General features: G+C 41.3%; 1 protein-coding gene across 2 annotated transcripts in view; it reads right to left on the bottom strand.

The window, feature by feature from the left end:
* Positions 1 to 5475: 5475 nt before the first annotated feature.
* CACNA1C (calcium voltage-gated channel subunit alpha1 C) overlaps positions 5476 to 12435 on the bottom strand; it is a 1657037-nt gene continuing 1650077 nt past the window's right edge. Inside the window, exon 47 of one of the 2 annotated variants that reach the window (XM_086952879.1) lies at positions 5476 to 11080. In XM_086952879.1, the coding sequence (XP_086809005.1) occupies positions 10787 to 11080 (294 nt within the window). In that variant the 3' untranslated portion in view covers positions 5476 to 10786. The remainder of the gene's footprint in view (positions 11081 to 12435) is intronic. The other variant, XM_086952878.1, reaches the window with a different exon arrangement.

Below are 12435 nucleotides of genomic sequence, written 5' to 3'. Positions count from 1 at the left end.
TATGCGACAAAATCTCCGACTATTTTGAAGAGAAAATTGTTTCCATTCAAAGCAATTTCCCTCCTTTCTGTACCTCCTCATTCCCCCCTCCCTCTGACTCCTTTCCCGGAAATTTGAGCAGTTTCTCCCCTGTAACTCTGGCGCAAACTAGAGAAGTCATCCTGGCCTGCAAATCAGGCTCCCCTTCCGACCCCTGTCCCCCCAAAATTCTTCACCAAATTATCGACGTGATCAACCCAGCAATTAACGACATAGTCAATTCGTCGCTTAGCACAGGAATAGTCCCCCCCACGGTGGAAGAAAGGAATTGTCAAGCCTCTTATGAAAAAGGCCAATAAACCACCGTCTGACTTGACCAATCTGCGCCCGATCTCACTACTCCCAGCCTTAGGAAAAATAACCGAACAACTGGTCTATAGAGAACTTAGACAATACCTGGAAGCAAATAACATACTCCATCCGCAGCAGTCGGGTTTCCGTCCCAAACATTCGACGGAAACAGCGCTGATAGAACTATCAGACACGATCAAACTGCTACAAGATCAGCGAAAAAATTCAATCCTCATTCTTCTTGACCTGACCGCGGCGTTTGACACCATTTCCCATTCCATCCTCATCAGTAGACTGATGAACATAGGGATTTCTGATTACGCTCTATCCTGGTTAAAATCATTCCTTACAGACCGATCACAGACTGTCGCTCTGGGCCCTTTCCATTCAAAAGAGAAAACGATTTCCTCAGGCGTCCCGCAGGGTTCTATCCTAAGTCCCCTCCTTTTCAACATCTATCTCATTCCTCTCCTGTCCTTGATTGAATCCTTTGGAATACCTGTAACCTCCTACGCCGATGACACCCAGCTCATCGTGCCCTTGGATGGTAGCTCCACCAGCGCCGAACTCAACCTCAAGAACTGCCTAACGGAGGTCTTCCATTGGATGAACGCAAATCATTTGAAATGTAATTCAAATAAAACGGAGATTCTCCCAATTGGAAAGAACACCTCCTTCTGCCCAGCCCTCTGGTGGCCAGACGACTCAATCGCCCCCCCCCAAACTGTAACTACGGCCAGGAATTTAGGCGTCATTTTCGACTCAGATCTCTCCTTTGATCAACATGCTAAGACTGTAGCCGGCAAATGCTTCGGGACAATAAGATCCTTAAGAAAGTTCTTCAACTTCCTCCCTCTCGACGCCAGAAAGAGTGTAACAGTAGCCCTTATAATTTCACGACTAGACTACTGCAACGGCTTACTGGCAGGGGCAAAAAAGAGCACTCTCGCGAAACTCCAGAGCGTGCTTAATACAGCTGCTCGACTTGTACTCAAACTGCCCCGTAGAGCTTCCATCTCCGCAGCCCTTCGATCCTTACACTGGCTACCTCTCCACAAGAGAATTTTATTCAAGATTCTAATCGTCGCCTTCAGAGCTTTTAATAAATCCGGTCCAAAATACCTCCACAAACGCTTTCCCCACTACACCCCCAGGCGATCTCTCCGTTCGTCCCAGGACAACCTCATCCTGCCTGCAAAGTATAATCTGAAGACGAAGGGAGCTAAAACCTTAAGCTACCTGGCCACCAAAGCATGGAACAATCTGCCCAAACACCTCAGGCTACTAACGCAAGAAAAACCATTCAGAAAGGTTCTGAAGACTTGGATCTTCAGCCTCCCCGATGATCTCACTAAAGCAGCCATCTAATCCCTCTCTGTTCCCAGACCGGTCATCAAGGATTCTCAGCGCCATGATGCTCCTTCCGGAGCGAACGCCGCGCTTTACAAATACCCCTACCAAATACCAAATACCAAATACCAAGTACAACCTGAAGAGTTTCACCACTGTAGCCTGTTTTCTAGCCTGTATAATATGTTCTTAATGCTTCTGCAGGCCTTCCTATATGGGTATTAGCTTCGTGCTCGGATAAGAATAGCAATAACATTTTCAAACCTCTAGTAATTCTTTAAACATCCTGCTTACTTCCCAAAACACCCTTAGTTAGTTTGCCCACTTTTGTACACCCATTCATAAATTACATGAATAATGTACACATGCTTTGTGCATAGTACACACCGAAAATATATGCATGCGCTTAAAGTGTTCTTATTGTTTGTGACACGTGCACAGATTAAGCTAGCGTACAATATGACCTTTTCATGGTGTTTGTATAATGAATACATGGAAAAACTGTGCATTTTGTAAATGGATAACCCCGAATGTCCAAGATCCGGGATATAAAAACATATGCCCATGTTGGCTGATAACGGCGGCCAGTAATAAAAAAGAAACGCAGAACACATCTTAATATTGTATACCACAGCAACATTGTAGTTGCTTCTTTGTAACGATTTGCACCTGAATTAAACTGTTATTTTTCGACTTGATGCATTTGAATGAAAACCAGGAAATAGCGAGAATTTGTTTTTCACAATTAGTATAACTTTGGTTACGCCTGAATTAGGTCATGCTCGAATTTTCCAAGTAAAGCTTTATGTTAAGACTTCGTAGGTGTGCAAATCTGACTGTTATACCAAACCTTTGATGGCTACTACGTTTAATTAAGTGCACATAGAAGAGGTGTCTCCCCGGTGACTGGGCATTGTCTAACAGGAACCGGTCCCAATAAATTACCTACTCTCCATACTGCCCACTGAGGCACTTTTCTGTCAAGAGTTTTTACCGCAATTGTACTTTTTAGATATTAATCTACCAGAACTTTCTAATATTCAGGCAGAGGAATTGGGGGTCGATATTACAGCAGCAGAAATGTGTCAAGTTATAGCCTCAATGCCATCTGGAAAGGCCTGTGGAAGTGATGGGCTTCCAAATCCAATAGGGTTCTATAAAATGTTTCAGAAAGAATTGACAACCTTACTAGTCGAACTCTTTAATACGGTGAGAAACGGCTAGAGGTTCCACCAACATTTAAGGAATCGCTTATTATAATTTTTCTCAAAAAGGGGAAGAATCCCGATGACGTCAACTCATATAGGCCCATTTGCTTATTAAATTCCAAATATAAAATCTTAATGAAAAAAAGAGTTTTTACAGCTAAATGAAGGCTGCTCACAAGGTGTAAGCAGGCAAATTCACACTAGGTTATCTCCTTGGCATCTGGGTCATTATATACGGGATAAAATACCCGTTGCCGTGCATTATAAAGTTATTGTAAGTCGCCGAGAAGTTCCATAACCATATAGAGGAACGAGGCTGAAGAACAAGTTCCTTTATAAGGTTATAGAACTCAGAGGTGACTGGCAATAGCATTATTATGTACACATGGGGTACTTTATTCCATTTAATAGATGGCTGCAACACCACCTTTCTCACAAACAAATTAAAACCTTGGTGTGTAGCTCTTTTATATGAAAGAGCGAGCATGCCTTCAAACATGACGATTAAAAATTTAATCTTTAGAGAAAAATTAGACACATCAAAAACCTGTTAGATCTTTGTGGCAAACAGATATTCAAAACAGTTCAACACAAGTCAGTATAAAACAATAGGTCTCTCTGCAAGACCTAAAAAAAACTGCAGTGGCTCGGAATGTGCAGAAACCTGCAGAAATATTTTAGCTTTTCTATATCTAAGGGGTGCAAAAAATAAACATATTCTCTCTGCTTGTCATTGCATAAGCTATTAAAATAGGAAAGAAGAATCTCCCTCAGCTGCTGGCTCTGGCAGCAGGCCTTATGACATCGGAATTCTACTGTATTATTGTTTAATCAGTGCTTAATTTGAGCCAGTGGTTTCCAGCACTTAATTCTCAGTACCGGCTCTAATAACAGCTCCCCAAATGGTGGCACTGTTGTAATTTTGAGATAAGCATAACAGTTTTTTAATCATTCAATATACATTAAAAATGAATATTACCTGCCACCAACACCATTCTTATACCTCTGGGTGGCTGAAATAGTCTGAATTGTCACTCTTGTAGGAGTGTGGTGGTTAGTAGTTGTCTTTGTGCTGTCATTGGCAGTTCTGGCAGAGGCAATGGGTGGTGCAAGATGCAGTGGACTCCTAAGAAGGGCTCAGGAAACTATATTTAAAAAAATTAAGCATTGCATAAAAGTCGAATTCTGACGTCTTTTCTGTATAATTGGTGACTGGGTGTGTCACGTGCAGCCGATTATAAAGAAATCAGAGACGGACGTTTACATAGAGATTTCAGAATCCCATGTATGATATTGTATTATTACATGCATTTTTAGACAACAATGTGGGTCTGGACATGTCTAACTTAATGTGCTTCTATATATTGATCGGCTGTTAAGACTTCATAATGTGGTGTGAATAATTATAAATTACTGTGATATGTTTGAAAAGGCTGCATTACTTAAATATGTAATTTCAAACTGCTGATTTTATCACCATTGTGAGAGTGAAATGTTAGGTTAGATGTAAATACTGGCACAAGTCTTGAACTCTTAGATTTACCAACATTTACACAATTCTGGGGCCAGAAATACTAGCCCAATTGTAACTTTGTCTGCAGCATAATCTCAATCTGTTACTCCAGTTCATTCTTAAGGACGAAAGCCACATCTCATAAAATACTATACATGGATATGCTACCTACAAAAAAAGGTCCATCTAAATAGATGCTGCCTAACAGATGGAGGCGTTGCTCTTGCTGAAGCACTTTACCTGTCCACGTGCAGGTCTCCATTGGCAATTCCAAATATTTGCTATTCTATCAGCATCTTTGCTAAGTTTCATAGTACGTGACCGTGGTCTCCATGGAGTGCTTTGACTCAACGGACTGTCACGCGGACCAAAACACTGAACACATGCAACATTGTTCGTCTTAATTCTTTAAAAGATGAGATGTAAATGTATGTTATTTGTTTATTTTGGTGTTTCATGGAGATATTTGTGTCTTTTTTCAGTTGCTTCAGTGCGCTGAAGAGATACAGCACCTTGTCCTGTGAAGTAAGGCGGAACACTTTTGGGTGGATGAGGCATTTGCGTGACATGGATGAGGCATCTGCGTGACATTCAGGAAAAAACATTGGGGCTAGTGTGCATCAGCACCTGGAATCCAATTTTTCCCATGGTTGTTATGCACGCTTGCCAAAACGTAGCCAGATGTTTACAACTCATCCTTCCACCAGACGTTAATGGGGCCATGAATATACTCACCAGAGTGGCATGCAGATTTCTTCTCTGGGAGATGTGGAAGCTGCGTCCACAATTGTAGGTTCAGCTTCATGAGTAATTTAAGATAACTTTCAGTGCTACTGTGCATCCCCATACTCTCCAGTCAAGATTTTTACAGATTGTATTCCTAAGTGACATTTTACCTTGAGTTAATAGACAAAAGCACCTGAACCAGACCCTCTGTGTAGTTGTTGACGGACAGTTCCTTTTCATTGAAACACCATTGTGCATTCAGATCCAAAATTACCCACATCGTCCTTCCAACCCCCTCAATCAACCTACATTTGAGCTTTCAAGCAGAAAACAACACAGGAGTCCAGGTGAGACCCATACAACTCTTATATTGGCATCAATGTAAAGAAAACAATGATACATTGCTTTTGAAAATTATCAAGAAATGTAAAAAAATGCATCTTGTCCCTTTTTTTTGTTGGTCTGTTTGTGTGGGGGAGGAAGAAAAACTTACAGGGTATCAAGGCGGATACAGGAGAGCAGGAAAGATACTGTCCTATACACGATGATGAGAAGGATCCCAGCTGAAGAGTGGATTATTTTCAGCTGACAGTTGTGGGGGAAGAAACAGATTGGATACTTGAAACAGCAGCATCTTGAGGCCCAGAATGGAAGAAGTTGAAGAAAAGTGAGCATTGATGGCTCTCTATTTCAGGAAATGCCAGCTCCCGAATCCAAATGCCGTCTCATCACAAACATTAGCCACCCAAGAATGGAAAATAAAACACATACGAGAAATACTCTGCGGTCTGTACTGGAGCCGCGACCACATTTTAAACAACTAACCATGTCAGTAAGGTGGCCCATTGAGCTGTAAAGAAGGTAGATTCAAAGGATAAAACAAGAAGCCCATTTTTTCTGGGCATGTATAAACGAAAAACTTCTTGCTTAGTCTCTTAGAGTTTCAACCCACCATGCAGTGACTGCACCGGACACCCACTCCAATAAAAGGAAAGCAATATTAATCCACTCAGATAGTGGGAATGGCATAATTACCCAATTCTTAGTCCCCCTTTGCTGTAACATTTTGGTGAGGATTCTTAGTAATGGATCAAATTCCCAATTGAAGACTAGGTCCCCCTCACAGCTGGCATCAGCAAACTCTGTTGGTCTGTGGATTGTTGCTTTTACCCTTTGTGAACCTCCAGTAGGGATACCTCAGAAAAGCAGCAAAACACAACTACTAATTGGTTCTCGATCCTACAGCATTTCTATATTACACTATTAAGGAAGAAATATGCGAATCAATAAATTTGTATGATAAGAATTGAAGGAAACAGGTGTGAGGATCTACTTGTCATGCAGTCATCTCTGCTAATTTGTAGGGGGTTGTAGTGTGATTTTAATTAATTGGAACAACAACTAACAGTTGCCAATGAACGTTATAAAGCAACTGCTAATCAGTAAGCTATCATAATGTGGTGTTTTATTGTAAGTGAGTAATTTTATAATTTGACCATTCAGGTGGACAGATGTCACCCATAACTAACACCAGGAAGGAATTTCTTGGTTGAAATATGCTTTAAGTGAGGAATAGGTCTTGTTCTCAACAGATGGACTAGCCTACCTCTGATGTAACAGAGAAGTACAGCTAAGAGAAATGAATCTAGGTAAAACAAAGGCAAACGTTTAGTCTAGGAGAGAATTGACTTGGTTTCCACAAGCATGGGGAGGAGTAGTAAGAGAAGGATTGGACAAACTGAGGGAGAGTGATTGGGTTAGCTCAGGAGAGGAATTGGGAATTGGCAAGTGTGAAGAAAGGATTGGGCACGTTTAAAGAAAGCGTTTTAGTTTGCTTAGGAGTAGAATCAGGACTGCCCAAGAAGATGGCCTCGCTATTTCCTGAGGAAACACATTTAATAAAATGTTAATAAGTGATCAGTCTACATCAAGTGTGTGTGCGTTTGTGTGTATAGTGAAATTATATTTTCTCTTTAAATTCTTTAGATATTTTTTACATTACACAATTTGGGGCAGCCTTTTGGAGTGGGCGGGACAGCCTGATCATCCGCACCCAGACATTAAAGCTTATTTGACTACCCCTAATGCACATCCTCTTTCCATCCGAATTACAACCTGCATGCCCCAGTGTGAAAGACCATGGCAGCCCATTGATCAAGCAATTCAACCGGTCCGTATTGGTTGTTAAGCCATCGTCTGGTATTCCTCATTTGAGTGGTCATCAGTGTAACCAACAAGGTCAACATCCAGTGTGAGTGTCTGGAAACTGTCCTAGTGATTGATAAAGTCATCACCTAGTGTGACTGAATAGGACGCCCACCCTCAGCACAAGTAATGAATAAGTCCGCTTGTGTGAGTTACAGGGACACTCCTGGTGTGTGTAATTGGGAAATTATTCATAGTGATGGCTTAAGGGGAAGATGGCGCAATCACATAGACCTCAATCCTGAAGTAAGCCCAAAAAAGGTTACAATAGAAGAGAACGTCTTTACATAAAGTATTTATCAATGAACGTTTTCCAATCCTATCACATCCTTAACATTTGAGTGTGAGGAGGGTCCATAGCTAGAGTGTCACGTGGGACCCAAGGCCCCCTCACTTTGCCTTTGATCAATCAGTGATTACATTATTAGTTACATCTCCATATTAATGGTGTTGACATCCTTTAGAATTTGCATGCTTCTGATAGAAATTTGTTTCAGTTGCATCAGGATAGTCCAACTCTCGTTAACTCTAGTTAACTGTTGACGTAATTTTAACTGTAATTTAATTTTGTGATTTGAACATCCGCCATGTGGTTAATGTGGATTTCTGACTTAGACATTCCTTTTTGTGAGCTGTTTATCCAACCCGCTACTGTGAGCTATAAGTACAATTTCCATTGGAAATGATTTAAGCTCCTACCCACTCGCACAAACATAAATTAGAATCTCTTCTAGCGTGAATGGTAAGGATCTAAAAGTTTTAGGAGTAGATGACATGTAGGAGCAAACCAAAACGACCTAGTGCTACATTGTTGATCTGCGTTCCTATTAGGGCTTTATAATTTGACTAAATTATATATGACAGTAATAGGAGTACTTTAGAGTCAGAGTTTCCTCAGTAATAACATTTAAAGGGATAAAGGGATTAATCCTTAATACAGTCTAAGAAAAACATCCTCTACTCCAAGAATTATGCCAATCATCACCAAGTTCATTTGTTTAAATCAGGGGTATTTTTTTGCAATAAAATTTGAGCAGCTTTGCCTCTTTGCCTTATTACTACTAACTTGAATAACTTTTCTGTCACAACTGATATGGCTATTTCTGTAGTAAACACTTTGGAACATCTAGTTATACAAAGAGTGGGTGATCAGGACATCCAAAACTTCCAAGCCTTCTATAACAACTACTTCCCTAGGGATTCAATCATACACCTCCACATAGTTTTGCTGATGCCAGTTGATCTTCTAAAAAGTAGAAGGGTGGATAGACAAACGAGCCAGACATCTCCACCCAAGTGAGAAGAAAAAGATCAACAGAAACTAAACAAAACGAAAGAGGTGCAAAGACTGCGTACAAAGGCAGGCATGAATTCAGTAAGCAAAATACTAATGAATTCATCATGCAATTTCAAGGGAAATGAACACAAGATATGCAAAATCAGTCATGGGAATACCTGTCAGTGGACTGTAGAATAGTTACAACAATGTGAATATTTTTTTCATTGTACAAAAAAAATCATTTACTTCCATTTTCCCTGACCACATGTAGAAAAAGCACTTAAAAGTCCAAAAGGTAAAGCTTGGCACACTCTGAATACTAAAGGAGTTACATGCAGCAAAATATACAAGAAGTGATTCTGGGAACAAACTTAAACTCAATTCATATACTCGCTTGGCACAACTGCAATTCAATTTTAAAAAAATAGTTCAAAAATACTGAAACTGACCTGAATTCAAGTATTACGGTTTCTTCAACAGAAACATTATCAATGCAAGAAAAACATCACATGGAATATATCAAAGGGAAAACGTATTTCTGCTGGATTTTTTTCTCGAATTTCTCGTTTTTTTCTATACAAGTGAAATGCCTACACAACTCACAATCATATATATTTTTCAAAAATTAAAATTATTGCATTGCTTTTGCATATCTTGTGGAACAGAAAATGCAAAGAGTAACCGATTCATTTTTTTCCCAAGCAGAGACATTGTTTTTTTTCCAAATGCCATCTTTTTTTTTTTTTTTTTGCATCCCAATGGCCCCAGATTCAGAAGATTTCCTGCAGGTTTAAAAAGTAGGAAGAAGAGGACTGCGCGTGCACAGAAAAAAAACAGACCTGCACGCACCCAGGCAGACTCACCCAACTACTCACATGCCCACAGATCAACATATTACTACAAAATGCCAACCACTCACTCCAATGTGCAAGACTATAACGAGTGCATTGCCTACTATCTTTAAATTAGTTTTCTTTTTTCTTTAAAAAGAAGTTTCTCTTACATAAAAAATAACAATTTCTCTGGTGCAGAAATCTATCTCTTCTGTCAGGCCACATTCCCTTTTTGTTATATAGAATTTCAATGGCAAACTGCTTTCTGTAAATGATACGGTGAGAACTAAAATAGATTTTCACATTTGCAGATGTTGAAATATAAAGAAAGTGGTGCAAAAACCCCTTCCGCTTTTCACGCCACACCTGTCCCCTCACCTTCAATGACTGCAAATCCCCCCGCAGCACAGTTAAAAAAATAACCTGACCAAACTGAAGCATGCTTTCAAGAAAATATCTTAACCACTGCAACCAAGAGATATCTGCAGAGACCCCTCTTCCCACTATTGAAATGCGTGGGCAATCCAGGCACCTTAAAGGCAAAGTTGACTGCTGGAGCTTTATCTGCTTGGTAGAACTCCGCTTGCCTGAGCTGGGTAGGCAGTGGTGAGGCTGGCCAACACTTTATTTCGAGGGGCGGAGTGAGAGAGGCTCAGATCATCGTACCCGTGTAGTGAATGGGTTGACAAGGGCAAGCTTTGCCCGGAAACATTCAGATCAAACTTAGGGATCCAAACCAAGCCCTTGAGCTCCACCTTACTGGCTAGGGTGGAAAGCCTCAGCATTTTTAACAGCAGGGATTCGCTGGATCGCAACTTGCCTTTCCTGTACTCTAAGGCAGTACGTTATTTGCTGTCGTGTTTTCTGAACGAGATTCTGTAATCCACGGCAGAAGAAGTCCAACATTCCTTATCAAAGTATTGAGGGCCTTGGCTCTAGGGAGACATGTGAGGCTCTTACAGAACATGTGCAAAATGATTCATTTTCCTCTTTTTTTGAACAAGCAAAGGTGAAAAATGCAGGGTCCTTTCTGTCCGGGCCATCCACCAAGATGAGCTTCTCCTTCGCACTGCTTTAGCCGCAGTTGTTCCTTGTGCAGGGGCTGGAAGGACAGGGAGCTGAGCTCCCTCTGGCCTCCGGCATCCACGGGCACATGCTTGGGTTGAACTGACTCCTGGAAAGCTTTTGTGTAACCACCCAACGCTGCTGCTCATCCCAACGCAAAAGAATGAAGAACGCTGTTCCGGTTACTCCAGGTCACGAGAACAGTGAGGCACTTCTGAAACAAACCCATTAGGAACATTGAAACAGAAAAAACACATCATTGCTTCAGCCCTGGCAACTACAAGTTGCTGACATAATTCCTACTGTCCTGGAGATGCTCCTCCGTCTCTGTACAATCTATGGTCTGCTCATCCATCTCCACCTCTATACTGTCCTCCCCTTGGTCCCTGCAATTCACAAAAGGCAACAGGTTGCCATTGGGGCTCTGCTTGCTGTTGCAATTGAGGATATTATCCGCTGCATTCTCCATCTCTTCTATCGTCATGTCGCAGGCGTCCGCAAGTTCTTGGGTAGTGACCTCTATGAACTTTGGGTCTTGGGCAAACTGCACGAGTCCTTCTGAAATCAAGACCTTCAGTCGGCAGGAGGCAAGGAACAGAAAGAGGTAGAACAGGAAAGAAAAGGCATCAATTAGTATAATTCCAAGAGAAGCACAAGTCTGAAGATCACATTCTGTCCCCTCGCTTATCGCCTCATTAACACCACGATAGAAGGAAAAGCCATTGTGGCTTATGGGCAGGCTGCATGCTCGCCTAGCTCGTTCCATCATGCATCACATAAATATGTCTTGATCAATGTTTAGTAATACTCCTTTTTCATCAAGAACATCGTGCACATGTGTAAAACGTCAACTGTTGCGTTTAACACACCTCAAAAGTTGATTTATTTTTTTTTACCTGCTATTTTGATCCCAAGTGGAGGCCTGTCAACCCTTTGGAGAAAGGTCCCATACCTTTTAACTGTGTTTAACAGCATTACAAGGTAACTCACACGTCCCGTGGTGGCAGCCTTACCAACAGGGTTTCTTAACTTTTATCAATTGCTTCAGCAGCACTATTCTAGTGTACATTCCCTAGATCATGTCTGGTGCACTGGCTTGGTGAATGAATGTGTATTTGCGGAGTGGCAACTGAAATACTTTGAAGTTCATAGTGTCCCAGATAAACAGCTACAGGTGGAGCTCCCTTGTTCTTCACGATCCACTTTGCTGATGATGGGTGGGGATTTTCAGAGCACTAAATTTCAGTGGGCCACTCTGGCCTCCTTTAACTCCCTTCTCATATCTTTGTTTCCGGGGAAGTACGTAAAAAGTGAGCTAAAATAAACCAATTGTGCTTATAGTATGTTTCCTAGTAGAATGTCCTTCCTTATCCCACTTTCCCTGGGTCACTATGAGTCAAGTCAATGGCTTGTAACTTTATGCCATCTAGAGATTTTATCTATCTTAACTTTTCTTAAAAGATGATAGTTCAGGAAAGGCCATCTCAAGTATGTGTGGTTGTCAGTTCACCAGGAAATATACAGATTTTACCATACTGTCAACTGGCCATCCAGATTCATCCAGAAGGTTTACTTTGCCAGGTCGAAAAAAACTACACACACAGGCTGCAATGGCAGGCCCAAGGCATGTTTAAAGGGCTACTTAAATGGGTGGCACAATCAGTGCTGCAGACCCACTTGGCACATTTAATTTAAAGGCCCTGAGCACATGTAGTGCCACTTTACTAGGGAATTTTAAGAATTGGGTATAAGGCATGTTTTAAGGGGAGAGCACAAGCACTTTAGCACTGCTTAGCAGTGGTAAAATGTAAAGACATAATACAGACAAAAACAAATTCAGCAAAGAGTGGAGGGTAAGGGCCAAACATATGGGGATGATCTTGCAAAGAGGGCCATCTCCAACACCTGCACTGTGCTGCCCACACT

This window comes from Lissotriton vulgaris, chromosome 1_2 (assembly GCF_964263255.1).
Source record: "Lissotriton vulgaris chromosome 1_2, aLisVul1.2, whole genome shotgun sequence".
Lineage (NCBI taxonomy): Eukaryota > Metazoa > Chordata > Amphibia > Caudata > Salamandridae > Lissotriton > Lissotriton vulgaris.
Note: the sequence above shows the minus strand (reverse complement) of the source record. Positions and strands in the feature narration are given on the sequence as shown.